This window comes from Pristiophorus japonicus, chromosome 13 (genome assembly GCF_044704955.1).
Source record: "Pristiophorus japonicus isolate sPriJap1 chromosome 13, sPriJap1.hap1, whole genome shotgun sequence".
Classification (NCBI taxonomy): Eukaryota; Metazoa; Chordata; class Chondrichthyes; family Pristiophoridae; genus Pristiophorus; species Pristiophorus japonicus.
The window spans coordinates 164,019,039-164,043,505 of NC_091989.1; the positions used below are offsets into that span (position 1 = coordinate 164,019,039).

The window sequence follows — 24,467 nt, forward strand, 5'->3', positions numbered from 1 at the left end:
AGTTTCTCTGTATCTACCCTATCGAATCCTTTTGTCATTTTTAACTCTCCTCAACCTCCTCTACGCAAGGAAATGCAAGCCATGTTTGTGCAACTTGTCCTCATAATTTAACCCTTTAAGTCATCGGTATTATTCTGTTGAATCTTCAGAAGAACAGAATATCAAGCGGGGTGTGTAACAGGCAGCCGATGCGATATCGGCAACTTAGCACTATTGCCCAAGAAAATATCTCCCCCTCTCCCACATTCTCCTGATCATGCCAGAAGTTTTAAAAGATGCCAAATGTCTATAGGTTTATAAAATGTCTTATGGTAAGTCAATATATGGCTGTGAGAATATCAGAATGGTTTTGTGGCAAAATGAACATCTGCATAATCTCCCTTGCTCTTTGATAGGAAGCAAAATTCTGAGGGGGATTGACAGGGTAGATGCCGAGAGATTGTTTCCCCTGGCTGGAGGGTCCAGAATTAGGGGTCATACGCCTCAGGATAAGGGGTTGGCCATTTAGGACTGAGATGAGGAGGAATTTCTTCACTCAGGGATGTGAATCTTTGGAGTTCTCTACCCCAAAATGCTGAATAGTTGAGTATATTCAAGGCTGAGATCAATAGATTTTGGGACACTAGGGGAAATCAAAGGATATAGGGATCGGGCAGGAATGTGGAGTTGCAGTTAAAGATTAGCCATTACCTTGCTGAATGGCGGAGCAGGCTCGAGGCGCCTAATTCTTATATAAAAGCAAAATACTGCAGATGCTGGAAGACTGAAATACAGAAAAAGCTGGAAACACTCAGCGGGTCAGGCAGCATCTGTAGAGAGAAAAACAGGGAAAGTTTCAGGTCCATGACCTTTCATTAGAATTGATGTTCTTGTGTTCAATGGGCATGTTTGGAATGTTTGTGTGCGTGGCTCCTGTAAAATTCTCCCATCAAACTGAACCTGCTACACAAGTTGAAAGTAGCAGGCACTGACGAGAGGGGAGGAGAAAGGGTGGAGAAAGGAGGAGGGTATTGTTGGCTGAGGGAGCAAAGGCAAGACTTGGGGAGAGAGAGAGGAATAAAAGGAAGGAGGGAGAGGAATAAAAGGAAGGAGAGCGAGAGAGAAGGAGGGAGCGAGCGGTGGTGGCTGGAGTGATAGAGGGGGCGGGGGGAGCGCATGGATCAGCCGGCCGACCAAGACACGCTGCTCGTCTGGCTGTACGCGCTGGCCACGGCGGCGCTGGGCAGCGCGGTGATCCGACGGCTGCTCCGCCAGGAGCTGAGGATGGGAGTGCGGGCTGTCGGCAGCCTGCTGCTGCTGCTGCTCGCCTTTCGTCTGTGCTTCGTGGCGCTGCCCGGCTTCCCCGGCCTCTGCCTCTTCTGCCTGGCGTGTGCGCTCAGCTACTGCTCGCTGCCCCTCATCGGGCTGCTGCCCGTCCACCAAAAGGCCATCCTCATCACAGGTAAGGGCAGCCCGCCGGCGCAGCTAACCCAACTTTGCACTTGTCTGTGTGTGTTGTATTCTCTCTCGTTCCTTTTTTTTCGTTTCCATTCAGCCGACAAAACCAATTCCAGCACAAAAGGGCTCCCTGTTTTACAAAGCCCGTACAGAATGTTATTTTCTCTTCTACTGATTGACCGAGTGCTCCACACTTGTTAAAACTAAGGGAAAGCATCGAAGGCACATGAGGTTCTGCCACAACTTCAGATCCTGTGTTGCCTATGTATCCCAATTATCTTTCTCATTTTTCGTTTATTTTATTCCTCCCCTTCATATTGGGTTTTGATTTACTTATTTCATTCCTTTCCTTCATGCATTTACTGTTTTACTTATTTTGTTACCAAGCTCTTCCTCTGGGAGGATCAACCATCTAACCCTATCTATGACCTTGATTTGAAGTATTTGCCCTTACTCCCCAAATGATGGTTCCACCCAACCTTCCCTTTATTGAAGGTGTCCTTTCCTTCAGCTCCTACTTATTTAATTGATCTCTTCTGACTTTCTTATCCTTTAGTGTTTTTCTTTCTAAATTGTTATAATTCCCTCACATTTAGTAAATCATTGGGTGTGGAATAGCAAAAAATTGTAATTGGTAATTCACAACAATATCAGCCAATCATTGGTAGTTTCTAATTAAGATAAAATGTACTTTATTGCATGCTACTGGTGTACACATTGAACTTGGGAGATGCAATACAAGTTTACAGTAGTGGTAAAGAAACTTAATTTATACAAAACAATTATTTAAATTGGGTCTGTTACAATGTGGGAGTTTTAAAGAATGGTTTTCTCTTTCAACAGTTTCACAACAGTTCCAGTCAGTAGGTCTTGTCTCATAATCTAGCAGCTGTATTTGTTTGTAACCTGCCCTTAGAGACAGTATGCGACCCAGGACTAACAACTGTCTCAATTATAGTAAACTATACTGGAATTTATGTAGATTTGACTTGCTCGTAAAGACTTCTTAGCAAATAAAATGCCAACAGACAGATCAAACTTTGAGGCTTAAAAGTAACAAATATTTAATTCCAATTTATAGAACAATAAAGCCACTAAAGTCAGGCTAACACAGAGCACAGTTAAATACGTACAGCACAGAAAGGCCATCAGAATTAACTGCACTCTCAGTTCTTTGGCACAAATATAGTAGAAACTAGAAATTCGCTGACTTTGCGACCGTTTTTTTTGAGCTATTTCACCATATTTGTCGAAAAACCGACCCGGCGGGAATTTTGGTAACATTTTGCGGCGGTGGTTTTCAAATATCGCTGGAGAAAGGAGTGCCGCCGTGCAAGACTCGTGTTTTTGCCAAAAATTTAGTTCTGTGCGCGCACATATTTTGCGTGAAAAATTCCGACCTGTAAAAAGCTGTGTTGCAGCCCTTGGAGTATGCAGACCTGTAAAAAAAGGTACGTTTTTAAATTCTTTTTCAGCGATTTAAATGTTTTGTGAATTTTTTTTTTCCAATTTTTAGCTGTTTTTCCACCTTCCCAAGGCCTAACTCACAGCGGTATCAGCCTCAGACTAAAGTTGGCAAGGATCGCGGTTTGTGCCGCGAATCCTCAGGCAACGCCAATTTTTACTGCTGCGCAAATTAAAGCTTGAATTTCCAGCCTAATAGCGATAACGAAGTGAAAACGGTAATTTTGGCAAAAAAATTTCTAGCCCTTAGGATGCAAAAACAGAAAATGCTGGAAATACTCAGCTGGCCAGGCAGCATCCGTGGAGAGAGAAACAGATTTAACATTTCAGGTCTGTGACCTTTCGTTAGAACTGCAAAAGTTAGAGATGTAACAGATTTTAACCAGGTGCAGGGAAAGGGAGAGGGGAGAGGAGGAAAGAACAAAAGTAATGGTCTGTGATAGGGTGGTAGGCAGGAGTGGTTAAATGTTGCAAATGGGGATGGCAGAATCATAAACAGCTGCCGCCTGAAAAAATAGTGGCAGAGATTATAGTCTGAAATTGTTGAACTCGATGTTGTATCCAGATGTTGTAAAGTGCCGAATCGCCCATCAATGTGAAAGCGCCATTTTAATTTGGGAGCCAGGTCCTGATCTGATTCCCAAGCATACTTCCAAGAGACCATCATGCACTTGATTTGAGTTTGCACCAGCAGAAGTATAAGCCCAACATGATGCAAAGCTGCTTTTTCAAAGTGCCCATGTCTGATCCTCTTTGAGATTTGATAAACATATTTTTCAATGCTTTTGTTGCCTGGAATAAACATTTAATGCTCCCTAATATTAAAATTAGCTGACCGAGGAGTGGAACTCTACATACATACATACATACATACATACATACATACATACATACATACATACATACATACAAGCATGAGCATGCAAAACTCCCTTATTGCTGACCCCTGTATTATTTGCAGCAAGGCACCTTCAGCACTAACTCGGGTTTACCAGATATGCATCACATTTAAGAAATACCATCATCATCATCATCATAGGCAGTCCCTTGAAATCGAGAAAGACTTGCTTCCACTCTAAAAGTGAGTTCTCAAGTGGCTGTACAGTCCAATACGGGAATTACAGTCTCTGTCGCAGGTATGACAGACAGTCATTGAAGGAAAGGATGGGTGGGGAGTCTGGTTTGCCGCACGCCCCTTCTGCTGTCTGCGCTTGGTTTCTGCATGCTTTGGTGATGAGATTCGAGGTGCTCAGCGCCCTTCCGGATGCTCTTTCTCCACTTTGGGCAGTCTTGGGCCAGGGATTCCCAGGTGCCGGTGGGGATATTAGAAGGAGGCTTTGAGGTGTCCTTGAAGCGTGTCCTCTGATCACCTGGGGTTCGCTTGCTGTGTAGGAGTTCCGAGTAGAGCACTTGTTTAGGGAGTCACGTGTCGGGCATGTGGACGATGTGGCCCGCCCAACGGAGCTGGTCGGGTGTGGTCAGTGCTTCGATGCTGGGGATGTTGGTCTGAGCGAGAACACTGACGTTGGCGTGTCTGTCCTCCCAGTGGCAGCCAAGAAATACCAGTATGAGACTGGCAGCTGTCATATAATTGCAAATTTAGAATTAAACTCCAGCTAATCAAAAAACTTCCAATTTTCTCCCGCTCAAACATGGTTCAAGAACATTGCCAAATGACATCTCTCAGATGATGTCCATCCTGAACAATATAAATACATAGTATTAACTTTATTTTTCTTTTGATCTCCACATTCATGACCTCAAATTAGCTGATGGAGATATAGATTTAATGACATTGAGTAATGGTAGAGAAGACATCCATCCAACTTTCGGCAATGCTTGAAGTACTTTAGACAAGAAAAAAATATTTTGCATTGATGCACATCTAGATTGCAACATGTGGAACGAACTCTTAATACATTCCATCGACATAGCGCCTTTGTGGCTGCAGGCATAAAAGGGCACTCTGATGACAGTCAATAAACGCAGCTGTTGACAATGTAATTTATCAATTAACACTTCAAATTAAATGTTACATCTTATGATGCTGGGACTGACTGACATCTTGGATTTCGAAGTGAAAAACATGTCTTCTGTGACATTAGATTTTTTTTTTAAGAAGTACACAACCATAGTAAACATTACGTGTAAACTGGTTATGTCATTTGAACCTCCGCAATTTTTAGAATGTGGTAAATAATTTAAGAAATACAATCTTCATAGCAGAAACATGACACTATCATTCTATAATGATACAGAATTACATAGAATATACAGCAGAGAAACAGGCCATTCGTCCCAAGCAGTCCATTCCGGCATTTATGCTCCACTCGAGCCTCCTCCCATTCTTCCTCATCTAACTCTGACAGTATAACTCTCATTTCCCTTCTCCCTCATATGCTTATCTAGCGTCACCTTAAATGCATCTATACTACTTGCCTCAACTACTCCCTAAGGTAGCGAGTTTCACATTCTCACCATTTTCTGGGTAAAAAAGTTTCTTCTGAATTCTCTATTTGATACCTTGGTGACTATTTAATATCGATGGCCTTTCGTTTTGCTGTTCCCCACAAGTGGAAACACACACTCTGTATCTACTCTTTCAAAACCTTTCATAATTTTACAGACCTCTATTAGGTCACCCCTCAGTCTTCTCTTTTTTGTGCTGTATATTCTGTGTGGTTCTGTGTCATTGTGGAATGGTGGTGTCATGTTTCTGCTATGAAGACTGTATCTCTTAAATTATATACCACATTCTAAAAATTGCAGATTTCAAATGACAGTAAACATTACGTGTAAACTGGGTTCTATTTTAAAAACATTGTCAGCCTGTTCATCCTTTCCTGATCGGTATAACCTCGCATTTCATCCAGTGCCTCTATATCCTTTTTATAATACGGTGACCAGAATTATACACCGTACTCCAAATGTGGTCTAACCAAGGTTCGATACAAGTTTAGCATAATTTCTCTACGTTTCAATTCTATCCCTCTGGAAATAAGCCCTCGTGCTTGGTTTGCTTAGTGATTTGTGTATTTGTACTCCTAGTTCCCTTTTGCTCCTCTACCCCATTTCCATAGTGAACGATCTTTTTGTGGGAGGAAGGTAGACTTTTGTCACATTTCTGTCTCAAATACAAGGAACAACAAAAATTAAACCTCTCCCCGGCAACTTTCTGAAAATATTTCCACACTTTGGCATGAAGTTTTCCTAGAGACAGTGTCAGATATCCTTGGTTACTGAGACAGAAAAGTTTCTTATTTTCCAAGTAAAATGTGACCTCCTTATTTTTCTTACCAAAATATAATACGTAACACTTATCTATGTTGAAATTCATTTACTAATTATATGCCCATTCTGCAAGGTTGTTGTCTTCTTGCAATTTGTCGCAGTCCTCCTCAGTATTAATCATCTCCCCCACCCCCCAATTTGGTGTTGTCCGCAAATTTAGAAATTTTGTTTTTGATTCCAAAGTCTAAATCGTTAATATAAATTGTGAACAGCAGTGGTCTCAGTACTGATTATTATGGGACCCCACTTCCCACCCTCTGCCACTCTGAATATTCCCTACTCTCTGCTTTCTGTCTTGTAGCCAGTTAACTATCCATTCTGCTACTTGTCCCCAGACATCGCATGCTCTGACCTTATTCATTAGTCCATTATGTGGTACCTTAGCGAAGGCCTTTTGAAAATTTAGAAAGAAGTGCACTGTAAATTAGTTTAGAGGGGCTGCGCAAGATGACAAGTTTGAGGGGGTGCCCGTGAATATGGATAGAAATGGAGGGAGAGGTTAAGAGAGGTCAGAAGGGGAGTGAAGTCAGAGGAGCATTATATCAAACTCAGCAAATTTTAACTTCAACTTTCGATGAAGCCTGAGAGTTCCATAGTATGCACTAATATGGCCCACAAAGACAAAAACCTTGGACACTGCAGATTTTGGGTGTCAGCATCAAGCATCCCCAGATCAGCTAAAGATTAGTGCAGGTTTTTAATTCCTTCTCACTCCTCCATGGCACTATTTGCAGAGCAGGGAAGTGCTCCCAGTGTCCTGGTCAATATTTATCACTCAACCAACATCACTAAAAGACAGATGATTGGCCATTATCTCATTACTGTTTATGGGACCTTGCTGTGTGCAAATTGTCTGCCACAGCCATATTTCCCTACATTACAACAGTGGCTACACTTCCAACAATAATTCACTGGCAGTAAGTGTTTCAGGCGTCTTGAGGTGTTGGAAGGCGCTATATAAATGCAAATCCTTTCCTTTAAAGTTTACTGTACTCAGTATCAACCCCAACCTCCACTCCAAGCCAATGCATCAGTGTACCACTTATAGCCATCCTGTGGCCTCTGAGGTGAGACTGGCAATTAGGGGGAGCTTTGTCCTGTAGGCCCGTCCCAGCAGGAATGAGACCGTGACCACTCAAAACTAATTTTTTTGCAGGATCCTTGCAGCTAGTAGACAAACTTTCATCCCATCAACCTGGGCTAGATTTGAACTCGGGTCCTCGAGATGAAAGGTCCGCATGTTCTATGTTTCTGTGTAAAGCATTTTGTTTTGAATAGAACTTGTAGCTGCTTTGAGCTAGAAACAGTTGCAAATTCTGTTTAAAAATAACAAAACTGTACACAGCGGACATGGAAATGTGCAAGATTATGGAGCAATTTACATCCAGTTAATCCTAAAGCAATTCTGAGTTAAGTTTATCAGGTACAGGCGGAGTGCTGTGCTGTGCCGTACCTCAGAGCAATCTCTAGAGCCTGGATCCCATAATACTTGAGGTTTAAGTCCAGAGCTTTCTGCAAGAATCGAATGGCAAGGTCACAGTCCAGCGCAGCTTGAAGCATTAATTCTGTGTGGTGGGGAAAAGAGAGTTAATTTCACAGTGACCAACTCCAAGTCCTGCCCGCCACACACTCCCCTTTAACATAATGAAGCTTCTGCATTGACGGACTTACTTCCTTGCCCCCATCCCCCACAATGTCCACAGCCCAAAATGTCGATTGCAGTGCAATTATAAAGCTCAGTACCCCACCTCTGAAAGTGGGAAAAGTGAATGTGACACTCACAGCACCGATTGCATACATGATCATGTGAAACAGCTGCTGGGCAGATGTCAGTATATTATTAATATGTTACTGGACTAGTACTGGGGAACGGGGACAGAGAAAAAAGATCTTTTAACTTCCTGTTATTTTGCCCCTATCTCTCTCACTGTTGTGAGCACATGTTTGTGGCGGGGGTGTGGGACCCAGAAGAGCCGAGGGCCTAGAGGCAGCACGGGCCAGCCCACACTGCGATATGTGTGCGTACTAGGCCCGTGCAGCAGAGCAGGTTTCTAGTCGCCCTGGTTTACCTTTGCCACTGGATAAAGGCCTAGCTCTGTCAAGCCTGTGTGGTGGCTGATGTGCAACGGCCACCACACGTTAACAAAAATCCACGCACAGGCATCTTCCATCCCTGGAGTTCAGGACTGGAACATCGGATCCTCCATTGAAACATCTATGAATTCATCCCTTTTGGTGTGGAAGCAAGTCATCCTCGTTCGAGGGACTGCCTATGATGATGCATTGAGGTTGTGTTTTAAAACTGGCTAATTGATGTGCATGAAAATAATGTTGGACTGTCATAAAGCTAGCGTAATATCTTCAAGGGCACACTTAACACACAGCCTGTACGATGGCTGCAGGTCTGGAACTTCCTGTCAGGTGACCTGACTGTTTATTAAACAGCACTAGCTGTAGTAACACAGTACGTCCACAGTGTAGAGCTACATACATTACAGCTATGAAGTGTTTTCCAATGTTCTTTCGTTTAGTAATGTAACACCCATTTGCTTTAGTTCTTTAAAGACATAATATTCTTTCCAGAGATTCTTGAATTCTTGCTGGATTCTGTAGTGTATTTGCTCCATGGGTTCTTTACAGCAAATGTGTAGCTGTGAATTCTTAAGCAAAGAACCAGCTGGTTTATTAGCAAAGGTTTAACAATCAAACTGAACCAGTTAATCCAGCAGGTTCACAACTGCATGCCTCATCGTGGAGAATCTGGACTCAATGAACTGGTATTTTATTCTTATGACTTATCACGTGACTGGCTAAGCCACTCACAGTGCAACAGCTTCACAACTATTTTAAATTATACTATTAACCAAGTGGGGCACAACAACTAGAAAACGTAACAAATCAAGTTAAAATTTGGTTTATGGGGGTGGTGATGCACTCCAATCCTGATTGCGTAAGGCCTCAAGTGCACTGGTAGACACCGCGTGCTCCAGCTCCAGGGATACCCTGGCACGAATGTAGTTGTGGAAGAGAGGAAGGCAGTCGGGCTGCCTGGACCTGTTAATGGCCACCTTGGCCAGGCCCAGGAGCAGTCCCAAGAGGAGGTGGTCTGACCTGCCCGCTCCCCTCCACACAGGGTGCATGGGACTGAAGTGCAGCCAGAAATCGAGGAGCCCCTTCAAGTAATGGAAAAGGGGCTGCAAGCTCTCACATTCTATAAAAACATGGAACACGGACTCCTCCAGACCGCAGAAAATGCAAGCGGGCAACAGGTCCACAAACCTGCAAGCATGCTCACAGGTGCATACATTACAGATTCTGAAGGTTGTTCAGACTAAAAGAATTCCGTGAGCATTCGTCATATCTTCCTTGTAAAACTTCCTATCTGAGGGATGGTGCAAAATAACACACTTGCTGTCAATGGACTGAACTGTTAACATTCACAGTGCCAGTTCACAGAACATAATTTATTCCAAGAGGTGGATTACATTGCTGAAGAAATAGTGATGATAGTTCTGATGAACTGTATGTTATATATAATAGTTGTCTTGTCCTTTAGTATCAACTTAATTCTCTGCATTTTATAATGCACCTGATTTTATAAATAAGATTAATTAGAATCATGGAATCATAAACATTTACAGCACAGAAGGAGGCCATTTGACCCATCGTGTCCGTGCCGGCCAAGAAAGAGCTAGCTTGCCTAATCCCACTTCCCAGCTCTTGGTCTGTAACCTTGTAGATTACAGCACTTCAAGTGCATATCCAAGTACTTTTTAAAATGTGATGAGGGTTTCTGCCTCTACTGCCCTTTCAGGCAGTGAGTTCCAGACCTCCACCACCCTCTGGGTGAAAAAGGTTCTCCTCAACTCCCCTCTAATCCTTCTACCAATTACTTCAAATCTGTGCCCCCTGGTTATTGACCTCTGCTAAAGGAAATAGGTCTTTCCTATCCACTCTATCTAGGCCCTTCATAATTTTATACACCTCAATCAAGTCTCCCCTCAGCCTATTCAAATCTTTCCTCACAGCTAAAATTCTCCAGTCCCAGCAAATTATTTTAGCCTTTCAAAACGCTAGTCTGAGTATAATATTTTCTATCAATCTGAACATAGCACAAATTAGTTAATCTAGTAGCATTACTTTAATTGTTAGCCCTAGAATCCAGGCATTTTGGGAACATCGGAACAGGAATAGGCCATTTAGCGCCTCGAGCCTTCTCCGCCATTCACTGAGATCATGGCAGACCTAACTCCATATACCCGTATTTGCGCCATATTCATTAATACCTTCAGTTAAAAAAAATCTTATCAATCTCACATTTAAAATTAACAATTGACTTAACATCAGCTGCCATTTGCGGAAGAGAGTTCCAAACTTCTACCACCCTTTGCATGTAAAATCATTTCCTAACTTCACTCATCAACAACAACTTGTATTTATATAACGCCTTTAACATAATGAAATGTCGTAAGGTGCTTCACAGGAGTATTATGCAATAAAAATGTGACTCCTGAACGATCTGGTTCTAGTTTTTAGACGATGCACTCTAGTCCGAGACTCTCAACCTGCAGAAATAGTTTCTCTCTATCTACCATATGAGTTCCACTTAATATCTTGAAAACTTTGATCAAATCACCCCTTAACCTCTTGGATTGCTATAGTTTGTGGTCAATTTCAAGTGAATTAGATGACGGGTGTTTTCCTTCATAAGTGTCTGAGAGGCACTTCAGTCCAAACTTTGATCTGTTAGCGAAGTCTTATCTTGAAATAACCTTCCATTGGTTTGTTCTCTCCCCAAGATGGTGCAATGTGATTCCATCGGTGCTTTATAGAGACAGACCTGCGGAGCTGGGCCGCGGAGTTGAATTAGTGTTTTTTTTAAAAGTACAGCTGTAGCATAATTGCTCCCAAGAAGATGGATGTAACAGCAGGTGGTGAGAAAGCAAATACAGCATGGGTAAAAATAGTAACGCTAAGCCCAACAAACTAAAACTTGCCCACTGTAATCCACCGGCAACCATCAATGTGACCAAGCCGATGGAGAGCTATCTAAGCAAATAATAGACTGTAGGACATCCCACGGATTTTAGTATCATAGTAGCAAGTTAGCGGACAAGTGGAATGGAATGCCAAATGTTCAATCAATTTCAAACAGGGATAAGCACTTTCATAGAGGTAAAAAGTGACTCTTAACATGAAGCAGTGTAGAAATGATTAAGAGCCTGGAACTAGAGGAACACTTGGGACCTGAAATTATGCCATGTAATACTTGCGTTCGAAAGTTTGATATGCTCTGCTGTTATAGCAAAGATGTTATACCATTTATTTAACACAAGTTAACATCTACTAAAACAGCACAGCGATAAACACAATAAACATTAGTTTGCTGGTATGCCACGGCACTATTTCAGAGCCTTGGGTTCCAGTGATTATCGTCACTTAGATATCATCTTGTAATAAAAACAAGAATAACACCGCAGATGCACAAGAATTTAGATCTGTGAGAAAAATTCCAGGAAGGTATCACTGAAGTGGAGCTAGAAATAAAACAAGGAAAATAGTGGAAACGCTCAGCAAATCAAGCACAGCATCCATGGAGAGAAGCAAAGTTAATGTTTCAGCCAATTGCCCTTCATTAGAAACGCATGTTCTAATGAAGGGCCATTGCTTGAAACGTGAACTTCATCGACGACAATAGAAATTCCAAGATTAAGGTGGGGAGAGTCTAAAATAGGGTAAATGGAAATATGGTTTGTGGAAGTAAAGGCATCATAGTCGAATGCCTTTTTCTCATTTCATCTTTCCTTGTGATTATGTACTTGGGACTAAAATAATTCCCCTTGCCACCATGTAGTAGCTGGATCATGTGTGAAGTGGAATTACTATTTTCAAAGTAAAGTGATTTTGTCGCCAAGTAAGTGACTTTTCTGCAGTGCCAATCTTACATGATGCCAAACACCAATTTGTATTCACGGTGACTTTTTAAAATCTAAAATCATCAGCAGGAGAAATTTCAGAGTCTACTAATAATGCTACACGCATGTCCCTAAACTTCTGTTGTCTGACTATCTTGGAGTGATCAGGTGACTGAGGTTAATGACCAGATCATCATCATCATCATAGGCGATAGTTAGTTCATGAATAAGGGAAATCAGTTGACCCTGAAATTCAGCCGCACAGCAAAACTGATGACATGAGGAAGGTTGGTTGATCTGATAAATAGCCTCTCTTAGCTCCAGTTTATATGTTTGAGCAAGATATTATTTTAAAGCAGGAGTTTCTTTGTGGGTCATTTAGGTGTGCATCATGGAGCCTCACAGGCTATATAAAATTGAAATCAGTGTTGCCATTATTTTGCTTAATCTCTGATTACTAACAGATTTTATTGTCTGATTTAGACTTAATCCACCAGCAAGGCAGCAACCACATTTACCTCACAGCACAAAGAACAGTCCTTTCTAAACCTTTGTACAGGATAAAATGGGACTGAAAATATAAGTGGAAAAAGTACTGAATTGCCTAGACTGTCATGGGTCAGATTGCCACGGCTTGTGGGCCACATATGACACACTGTCCATGATTTGGACACTCCAATTTAGAAGCAACTGTGGAGCACTAAACTCTTAAAACCCTTTCAGTTTCCTAAAGTGTATTTAAGTCATACTGAAGTGCCTAAAGGCTTGTGGTTAACTATTCAGTACCACAACTCTCAACATAATTGAGTTCCTAAAATCTTAAAAGCATGCAGTATTAAAACACATCTGAATAGGCATGTCTTTTAATGTTATCAATCTGTTGGGATTTCTTGGGGGCGGGGGGGGGGGTGTCCGGGATTAGAGGAAAAGAACTGCTGACATGTTACAGTTCTGGCAGGCTTCTGTTCCCCAACTACTGGTGACCAAAGTGAATGTTGCAAATGAGACAGTCTTAATTTAGTGTCCATTTCACGTTGTTTGGTTTTCACTGGGCCGCTGCCAATCGTTGTGTTAAATTGATGATTAAATTACAAGTACAGAAGTTGTAAAGGAGAAATCTGATGGGCAGAGGTATTATTTAAACAAAAAAAACACAATGGTCCGGATTTTGTGGTCGGTAACGCTGTCATACAGCCTTTGAAGTGGGCAGCAAGTTCGGGATTTCCACATGCCGCACTAAATCCCAAACTCGCGATCTGTCAAGTTGTGACTTGACGGATAGAAACATAGAAAATAGGTACAGGAGTAGGCCATTCGGCCCTTCGAGCCTGCACCGCCATTCAATAAGATCATGGCTGATCATTCCTTCAGTACCCCTTTCCTGCTTTCTCTCCATACCCCTTGATCCCCTTAACTGTAAGGGCCATATCTAACTCCCGCTTGTATATATCCAATGAACTGGCATCAACAACTCTCTGCGGCAGGGAATTCCACAGGTCAACAACTCTCTGAGTGAAGAAGTTTCTCCTCATCTCAGTCCTAAATGGCCTACCCCTCATCCTAAGACTCTGTCCCCTGGTTCTGGACTTCCCCAACATCGAGAACATTCTTCCCCCATCTAACCTGTCCAATCCCGTCAGAATCTTATATGTTTCTATGAGATCCCGTCTCATCCTTCTAAATGCCAATGAATAAAGGCCCAGTTGATCCAGTCTCTCCTCATATGACAGCCCAGCCATCCCTGGAATCTGTCTGGTGAACCTTCGCTGCACTCCCTCAATAGCAAGAACGTCCTTCCTCAGACTAGGAGACCAAAACTGAACACAGTATTCCAGGTGAGGCCTCACTAAGGCCCTGTACAACTGCAGTAAGACCTCCCTGCTCCTACCGCAGAATTCTCTACCACAGAAAGTAGTTGAGGCCAATTCACTAAATATATTCAAAAGGGAGTTAGATGAAGTCCTTACTACTCGGGGGATCAAGGGGTATGGCGAGAAAGCAGGAAGGGGGTACTGAAGTTGCATGTTCAGCCATGAACTCATTGAATGGCGGTGCAGGCTAGAAGGGCTGAATGGCCTACTCCTGCACCTATTTTCTATGTTTCTATACTCAAATCCTCTCGCTATGAAGGCCAACATACCATTTGCCGCCTTCACCACCTGCTGTACCTGCGTGCCCACTTTCAGTGACTGATGAACCATGACACCCAGATCTCGTTGCACCTCCTCTTTTCCTCATCTGCCGCCATTCAGATAATATTCTGCCTTCGTGTTTTTTCCCCCAAAATGGATAACCTCACATTTATCCATATTATACTGCATCTGCCATGCATTTGCCCACTCACCTAATCTGTCCAAGTCACCCTGCAGACTCTTAGCGTCCTCCTCACAGCTCACACCGCCACCCAGTTTAGTGTCATCTGCAAACTTGGAGATATTACACTCAATTCCTTCATCCAACTCGTTAATGTATATTGTAAAGAGCTGGAGTCGTAGCACTCAGCCCTGCGGCACCCCACTGCCTGCCATTCTGAAAAGGACCCGTTTATCCCGACTCTCTGCTTCCTGTCTGCCAACCAGTTCTCTATCCACGTCAATACATTACCCCCAATACCATGTGCTTTAATTTTGTACACCAATCTCTTGTGCGGGACCTTGTCAAAAGCCTTTTGAAAGTCCAAATACACCACATCCACTGGTTCTCCCTTGTCCACTCTACTAGTTGGATGAACCGTACTGACATGGAAATCCTAATTGCTAGCAAAGAGTTGGGCTAATTGCCCAGCAATTACATATGAACATTTTACGGCTGATGCAAACAGGCACAGGGCTTCTTTCCACAGTGTAAGGGGATACCCGTAAATAAAAATCTTCATTTTTGTTTTAATCCTTTCCCCTAATGGTTATTCGCTGTCTGCAGACTTAAACAGGATTTAGAAAAAAAATCAGTTCAGCAATGAATATTATCGCATTGTATGATATTAGGCCTAAAATTCCGGCCTCATCGGGTCTGTACGAAGTGTGCATGGACCCGGTGAGGCCTCGCAAAAGCTGGTTTTTGGGGCGTAATGGTTTTCCGATCTGTCAGAGATTTCTCTTGACAGATCCTCCGCATTCCCAGGAGAAGGACATTCGCGTGGGAGAAATTGGGCTATTTGGCCAACGAATATTCTTCAAACTTTTATGCCTGGTGAAAGCCTACTGTTGCCAGCGTAAGAATTTAAAAACATATTTTTATAGTAAAAGCCCTGTCCATTAAGGCAAGTTTATTTTTAACACTATTAAAACACATTCAAAAAAAATCCCCCCCCCCCCCAAAAATGTTTTTCTAAAACATTTAATCACATTTAATTTCAATTAACTTTAAATATGTGAGGTGTTTTGCTCCGTATCGTGCACAGGAAAGAATCCAAAGCATGTGCAATTCTCTAAGTCATGATTGGCAAAATCACAACTTTGCTTGAACTCGTTACCTTCAATAGCTGGAGAAGGAGCAGAAACTGATTCGATGGCTGCAAATGCAGGCTGAGGCCCTGAAGCCTGCTCTTAGGCAGAAAAGATGCTGGCCAATATCTTTGCATGCAAAAGCTGTTCTTGGACACATCACTGAAAACCATCTCTACAAGTAGGTCTTGGTACCTCCAAGAGACAGCAACACTATCTAGGGTCCCTCCCTAAATCTCTCTGCTTCTCTACCTCTCTCTCCTTTAAGATATTCCTTAAAATCTACCTCTTTGACCAATACTTATGTGGCTCGGTGTCAAATTTTTATCACATAGTACCACTGTGAAGCACCTTGGGATGTTTCAGTACGTTAAAGGCACTTAAATAAATAAATAAATACAAGTTGTTGTTGTAGCTCTTTGACCAAGTGTTTGGTCGCCTGTCGTATTATCTCCTTATGTGACTCGGTATCAAATATTGTTTAATAACGCTCCTAAGCACCTTAGGATGTTCCTACTATGTTAAAAGTGCTATATAAATGCAAGTTGTTATTGCAACACTGATACTGAAGTTCGGCTGTTGCAGGTGGCTGTGCGTAAATAGGGCATAAATACACAGAAATTCCACTTGAATCAAGATCCAGGGACTGCATGATAGTGAGAGGTTCTTTATTCGCTTACTTGCCCCTTAGTTGACTGCATGGTCCTGGTGCTGTACGTGAAAATCCCGCTCAATTTGAAGTTGGACGACTCCATGCTCACGGCCATTGTGTTTCTAGAGCTTCAGAATCTAAAAGAGAAGAGAGGGACAAGGTTTTGCAGTTAGTGGCAAGGATAAGTAGAGCCTACTGAAAGCAGCAGCCCTTTGTCATGCAGCATGTGAGGGTGAGATCTCAGCGAGAAGGGACAGAAGGTGAGACAGCTTATAAACCCCGTGGGACTTGTCCTCCAACCTGTCCAGAAGCCATGCTCCCAACATGGGCCTTGCCCACAATATCCTTGACGATCTCTTCCATCTGCTCTGGCACCTCTGCCCACTGTTGCCGCAAAGCTAGCCCGATACATCCACGCCGTTGGGTGGAAAGATGAGGCCCACCCTCCTGCTGACCTCCTCCGCCAGCACCTCCAAAGCTGCATGTGAAAAGCAGGGAGCCCTTCCAGTATCTCTACTGCCTGCCATTTCAGTGCTATTTAGATTCAAGCCGATTGTAGCCACAGTACCATCTCCCCTTTAAGAAGTGCTGGCTGTCTTCCACTGATGCCAATGATGTCCAGTTAACCCCCTCCCCAGCTAGGCAAGCTGCCAATGAAGAGCACTGGCAGCTCGCTTATATCAGGCTAAGCAGGCACACGGATCAATTTAGAGCAGACCCTGGGCCCACGTGACCAGGCGCGCAAAATGTTAAGAGGTGTCCAGACTGATGGCAAGTTATTTTCTCTCTGTTCTTTGTTTTTATTTTTGCAGATTTTGAATTACTTAATTACATTACGTGGGGTGGGAGAGGGAGAGGAAAAACAGAATTAAAAAAAAAAATAAGCCAACATCACTGTGTACAGCAGGTTTCAAATATGGCAGTAGCCCAAGCAGGTATGGCTGGGAACAGGACAGCAAATCATGAGATTTGTTCTAGGGAAATTTTCAAGGCTACAAGGAGGAAAATTATTTGGCATTGGTATCTCCTCCTGTCACATGACATGACAGTGGGCATGACATTCCTGCTTTTGCTAATGTGAAAACAAAACTGATATTATGAGGAGGTGGAACGGACAGGTGCATCTGGAGTCAGTGTTGGAGGCAGGTCCCCTCCATACAATGAAATAGGGGAGAAATACAGGGTCCCTTAAAACCCCAGCATCAGGTCCAGACCGAAGGCACAACTGCAAATAGTGGGACTGGCATAATGCGCACACTCTCATGAGTAGTAATTGAAAAAAGAATGACACAGGGCAATAACTTGTCCCTGAGTTTGACAAAGGAATACATAGTCTCTCCACCTGAACCACTTTCCATATTGGCTGCCTCCATGAGTCAAATGGCATCACTGGAAGGCAAAAGCATTGACATATTGTAAACAATAGGACAGCAGTTAAACACCTTGTTCCAAAGTCAAATAAGACCTTCAGAGAAAGAGACAATCCAGCATATTGGGTGCTACATGGACCCAGTCCTATGCAAGTGGAATGAGAGACAGGTTCAGAAGATGTGTGAGTGGAAACCAAAACTGACCCACTCTTTTGCAAAACCCAAGAGCATGTTTGCCTTGAAAAAGTGAAGGATGGGATCATGTCGCATGTAGAAGGGATCTCCAGGTTATCTCACAGAGGGAAACAGGCAGATAGACTTATAGAATATTAAAATGGATGCATCACACTAGACCCAGTTGAGTGCACCTGAAACAAGACCAGCATTAACTTTATTGAGAACCACAGAGCCTTTAAAAATAGCAAATGTGAAATATCAACCCTGCATGAAATGGTTGCATGCCCGTTTCAGAGGTCCAATTTACAAATTAATTCAGTCCAAAAATTTTACAAACAATTGAAATGAGTGCCCTACTAACTGGGGGTGTAACTGCTTACATTTAATCTTCAGTAATCTACCACTCCATATAAACTAGAATCTTTCATTACTCTTTCCAAAAAAGTTGTTCCTGAAGAAAAGACAGAGCATTTGGAATAAACAGGGATGAATATTTATTTTAGAGCACTGATTGTATCCATTGGTCATGGAGAAGGTAGGCCCAATTGTTTAAGTTCTCACGTATCATCCTAAGTATCCATGAATAATCTTTGGAATTCTCTGCCCTAGAGGGCTGTGGATGCTGAGACTTTGCCTATATTCAAGGCTAAGATAGATAGATTTCAGGACTCTATGGGAATCAAGGGATAATGAAGATCGGTGGGGAGGAGGGGGGTGCGGGGGGAGTGGAGTTGAGGTTGATGATCAGCCATGATCTTATTCATAGAATCATAGAAATTTATATAGAAATTATGTCATTACATGATTACGTGATCATAATGGCATTTTAACCACCATCTCATAGAATCATAGAAATGTACAGCACAGAAGGAGGCCGTTCGGCCTATCGTGGTCCGCGCCGGCTGACAAAGAGCTATCCAGCCTAATCCCACTTTCCAGCTCTTGGTCTGTAGCCCTGTAGGTTACGGCACTTCAAGTGCACATCCAAGTATCTTTTAAATGTGGTGAGGGTTCCTGCCTCTACCATCCTTTCAGGCAATGAGTTCCAGACCCCCACCACCCTCTGGGTGAAGAAATTTCCCTTCATATCTCCTCTAAACCTCCCCCCAATTACTTAAAATCTATGCCCCCTGGTGGTTCACCCCTCTGCCAAGAGAAACAGGTCCTTCCTATCTACTCTATCCAGGCCCCTCATAATTTTATACACCTCAATCAGGTCTCCCCTCAGCCTCCTCTGTTCCAAAGAAAACAGACCCAGCATCTCCAATCTTACCTCATAGCCAAAATTTTCCAGTACAGGAAACATTCTTGTAAATCTCCTCTGCACCCTTTCCAGTGCAATCACATCTTTCCTGAACTGCATACTGTACTCCAGCTGCAGCCTAACCAGTGTTTTATACAGTTCAAGCATAACTTCCTTGCTGTTGTATTCCATGCCTCTACTAATAAAGGCAAATATTCCATATGCCTTCTGAACCATCTTATCTACCTGGCCTGCTATCTTCAGGGATCTATGGACTTGCACTCCAAGGTCCCTTTGTTCCTCCCCACTTTTCAGTGTCGTACCATTTAATGTGTATTCCCTTGCCTTGTTCGACGTCCCCAAATGCATTAGCTCACACGTATCCGGATTGAATTCCATTTGCCGCTGTTCTGCTCACCTGACCACTACATTGATACCTTCCTGCAGTCCGCAGCTTTCTTCATTATCAACCACACAGCCTATTTTAGTGTCATCTGCAAACTGCTTAATCCCCAACATTCAATAACATTATTGAATGGCGAAGCAGGCTCGAGGGCCTGTATGGCCTACCCCTGCTATTTCTTATCTTCTTGTGGTCTTAATTAACACAGTATAAACGGTGCAATCAGGCGAGATCCTCACCCACCCGTACCTCCACAACCCCCCGAAATCCGAGAGTTTCCTGAATTATAGAAGACAAAGGTTTACCTGGGGCCATGGTTCAGATTTTAAACAGTTGATCTTCGAGATTGACAGAGAACTCACACCAAATACAGTGTAGCACAGAGAGTGAGAGAGCTGGGGGCTAGAGATATATAAAAGAACTATGTTTGCATACAGCGGCATTTTGTTCTTTTTGTCCACCATAGATATCCAGTGAATGTGCGCCTGGCACAGATGTTGGCTGCCAGCAGTTCAATAGTAAATACATAAAGCGGAGGAGACATAGAGGGCCAAAAATTCAGTACCGCTGGAAAGCTGGTGCTCCCCCCACCTTTTTGTGGCCATTAGCGCTGAATTTTTTGAGTGGCTGGGCCACCCCATATTCAGCTCCAAAAGTGAACAAATGGGTTCCAGTGCTAATGAACCCTTCCAAAGTGGATTTTTCAGCGGTGTGGCTGTCTTAATTTGAGCGTTATCACCACTGAGACATTCAGCATGCAGGTAAGGGTTTCTAATGAGCCAGCTGCTCTCTGGCCTTTTTGCAGGATTTGCAGCAAGGCCCTGAGGGGGGGAAGGAGTTTGAAAGGATGGCTGGTGTAAGAGGTGCAAGGAGAGCCAACAGGTTCACTAATATGCAGATAGAGCCATTGATGGACGGTGTGGAGGAAGAAGAAAAATACTGTTTCCTGATGTGGGGAGAACTGGCAGACCGCCAGTACATAATGCATGGAGGGAGATTGCATGGGAGATGTCGTGCACCTCCATATATGTGAGGACGCACCCTCACATCCAGTCTGCACCCGGCCCTTCCAGGGCGGCGATGGGTCCATGCCTCCTAGCTGTGGGGCGATGGGGGTCCTCCTCCCTCCTCCTCAGGTGGTACTGCTGGCTCGACCTCCAGCGGCTGTCCCCTCATGATGGCCAGGTTGTGCAGCATGCAGCAGACCACGACGATGATGGAGACCCATTGAGGAGAGTACTACAAGGTGCCAGCAGAGCGGTCCAGGCACCGGAACCTCTGCTTAAGGATGCCGATGCACTGCTCAATGATGCACCTGGTGGCACAATGAGTGTCATTGTATGCATGCTCTGGTGCTGTCCTGGGGTTCCGCAGTGGAGGGAGCAGCCAAGCAGCCAACCGCAATCCTGATTCGGGCCGGTGAAGAGGCGGGCACACTGGTCTGGCGCAGAATGAACGAATCATGGCTGCTGCCTCCCTTGCCCGCTGCCTCTCTGCACGATGCTGACGGCGACGCCTTCTCCTGTGTGCTGCCCTGCTTCTGACCAGGTGTACCAGGTGTCGCCCTCCCAACACTCCTCCCTTCCTCAGGGTGAACCCTGCCAAGCAGGTCTCTGCAGCCCACAGGCCTCCACTAAAGAGTCAGACCTGAAAGTTGTACAAAAGTACAAGGGTATGTGCAAACCTCTGAGCCGCACTCAGCAGGTTTAATGGAGCCAAAACAATTAATAAAACTATATCAAAAGCTAAATACTGCAGATGCTAGGAAATGAAATAAAAACACGAAAGTAATAAAACTATTTACCCACCAAAGTGCCCCAGCGGTTTCGTGTTCGAGCACCACATCGAAAACCTCAAGGGGGCACTGCCGGGAAAAGTCCTACCTTTTCCTTGGTGAATTTCGCTGTCCTGGTGGCTTTTCAGCGGCCTGCACGCTGCTTCCCTCTCTGCTGGAAACTTATCTTTACAGCAGCTTCACCGTGCCGTTTCTGGCAGAAGTGAACACTGCTCAAATCTTCCCCGAGCTAAATATGGCTTAGGGTGGGAAAATTATCGGACCGCGATCGACCGCCCAAACCCCGTGGTAGCCGTCCCTTCAGGAACGGTGAATTTCGGGCCCAGGGTGTCAATGCTGAGTGTCTTGGAGCAGTTTAAATAAAGAAAACACAATCCAATTAGAGGTAACTGCGGAGCAAAGACAGAGTATGACCTGGATTGATGAACGATCTTCAAAACACCGTGGTTTCTCCCCCCATTTGCAAAAGGGCCAATCATGCTGTCCAAGCCCTTTCAGCATCCAAAAGACCTCAGTAGATTCGGTTACAAAAATAAATAATGTTGAGAAGTTGCATTATTAGAAAAGGGTCTCCCAAGTACAAGTCCGTCTCGAACACTTTTAGGAGTAGGGGAGCTAATTCTCGAGTCATCCTTTTGTAGTCAGCAAGGAAACCATCTGGACCAGGTGCCATGTTAGGCTGAACAGAGCTTCTAGCACAGAGCATCTTTTCCTTCTGTCAAGCCAATGATCTGTTCTCCACTTATTTTTATACCCTGACACTTGGAACACTGGGTCTGCAGCTTTAGGCCAATTCGGTTCTTTATATTACTCAATTTTTTAATTCTGCCAAAGCATAATAATTGTGTAACACACACAAATAAACTCTCCAATTAAGGAGAAAACACCAGTATGTAAAATTGTGGGATCTGGTTGGCATTTAAAGTCGTGTCCCTATGGCACAATTGAAGGATTAGCAAGGATATACGTGATCTGTCCATCTGAGGATAAGCAATTGTCACATTTCTCTCCAATATGCTGTTAAAATCAAGGCAATGGATTAGTACTAACTTTTCAGGGAAGTATAGCAGCTTTTGTAATTTTTTTAATTAATTCACGAGATGTGGGCATCACTGGCAAGGCCAGCATTTATCGGCCATTCCTAATTGCTGTTGAGTGGCTTGCTGGACCATTTCAGAGGGCAATTGAGTCAATCACTTTGCTCTGGGTCTGGGGTCACATGTAGGCTAGAACTGCTAACAACAACAGACTTCCTTCCCTAAAGGACATTACTGAATATGGGTCTTTACTACATACCGGTAGTTACATGGTCACCATTACTGATATTAACATTTTATTCCAGATTTTATTAACTGAGTTTAAATTCCCCAGCTGCCGTTATGGGATTTGAACTCTTGTCTCTGGATCATTAGTCCAGGCCTCTGGATTACTAGTCCAGTAACAATACCACGATCCTACGGTTCCCAATAATTAGGATTATCTAATGTCTTTTAATAAATACTGTTTTGGACCTTTGTTGTTAACTGTTCTGGACGACTACATCTGCGGGAAGTGTATCCACCTCCAGCTCCTGACGGACCGCATTGCAGAATTGGAGCTGAGGGTGGATTCACTCTGGAGCATCCATGATGCTGAGAATGACGTGAATAGCACGTTTAGTGAGTTGGTCCACAGCCAGATAGGGAATGGAAGACCAACAGGAAGAGCAGTGCAAGGAAGGTAGTGCAGGGGTCCCCTGCGGTCATCCCCCTGCAAAACAGATACACCGCTTTGAGTACTGTTGAGGGGGATGACTCATCAGGGGGGGGGAGCAGCAGCCAAGTTCATGGCACCGTGGCTGGCTCTGCTGCACAGGAGGGCAGGAAAAAGATTGGGAGAGCGATAGTGATAGGGGATTCAATTGTAAGGGGAATAGATAGGCGTTTCTGCGGCCGCAACCGAGACTCGAGGATGGTATGTTGCCTCCCTGGTGCAAGGGTCAAGGATGTCTCGGAGCGGGTGCAGGACATTCTGAAAAGGGAGGGAGTTGTCGTGGTGCACATTGGTACTAACAATATAGGTAAAAAATGGGATGAGGTCCTACGAGACGAATTTAAAGAGCTAGGAGCTAAATTAAAAAGTAGGACCTCAAAAGTAATAATCTTGGGATTGCTACCAGTGCCACGTGCTAGTCAGAGTAGGAATCGCAGGATAGCTCAGATGAATACGTGGCTTGAGGAGTGGTGCATCAGGTAGGGATTCAAATTCCTGGGGTATTGGAACCGGTTCTGGGGGAGGTGGGACCAGTACAAACCGACGGTCTGCACCTGGGCAGGATTGGAACCAATGTCCGAGGGGGAGTGATTGCTAGTGTTGTTGGGGATGAGTTAAACTAATATGGCAGGGGGATGGGAACCAATGCAGGGAGACAAAGGGAAACAAAATGGAGACAGAAGCAAAAGATAGAAAGGAGATGAGTAAAAGTGGAGGGCAGAGAAACCCAAGGCAAAAAACAAAAAGGGCCACTTTGCAGCAAAATTCTAAAGGGTCTAAGTGGGTTAAAAAGGCAAGCCTGAAGGCTCTGTGCCTCAATGCGAGGAGTATTCGGAATAAGGTGGATGAATTAAATGTGCAGGTAGCAGTTAACGGATATGATGTGGTTGGCATCACGGAGACAAGGCTCCAGGGTGACCAAGGCTGGGAACTCAACATCCAAGGGTATTCAACATTTAGGAAGGATAGACAGAAAGGAAAAGGAGGCGGGGTGGCGTTGCTGGTTAAAGAGGAAATTAATGCAATTGTAAGGAAAGACATTAGCTTGGATGATGTGGAATCGGTATGGGTGGAGCTACGGAATACCAAGGGGCAAAAAACGTTAGTGGGAGTTGTGTACAGACCTCCAAACAGTAGTAGTGATGTTGGGGAGAGCATCAAACAGGAAATTAGGGGTGCATGCAAAAAAGGTGCAGCAGTTATCATGGGTGACTTTAATATGCATATAGATTGGGCTAACCAAACTGGAAACAATACGGTGGAGGAGGATTTCCTGGAATGCATAAGGGATGGTTTTCTAGACCAATATGTTCAGGAACCAACTAGGGGGGAGGCCATCTTCGATTGGGTGTTGTGTAATGAGAGAGGATTAATTAGCAATCTCGTGTGCGAGGTCCCTTGGGGAAGAGTGACCATAAGGGGAAGAGTGACCATAATATGGTGGAATTCTACATTAGGATGGAGAATGAAACAGTTAATTCAGAGACCATGGTCCAGAACTTAAAGAAGGGTAACTTTGAAGGTA

At 43.8% G+C, this 24,467-nt stretch overlaps 1 protein-coding gene across 3 annotated transcripts in view; it reads left to right on the top strand.

The window, feature by feature from the left end:
* The first annotated feature begins 991 nt into the window (after positions 1-991).
* LOC139278952 (17-beta-hydroxysteroid dehydrogenase type 2-like) overlaps positions 992-24,467 on the top strand; it is a 78,876-nt gene continuing 55,400 nt past the window's right edge. The window contains exon 1 of one of the 3 annotated variants that reach the window (XM_070898238.1): positions 992-1,441. In XM_070898238.1, coding sequence (XP_070754339.1) covers positions 1,156-1,441 — 286 coding nt within the window. In that variant the 5' untranslated portion in view covers positions 992-1,155. Of the gene's footprint in view, positions 1,442-3,094; positions 3,232-24,467 lie in introns of those variants that run through there. The other 2 variants (XM_070898236.1, XM_070898237.1) reach the window with 2 other exon arrangements.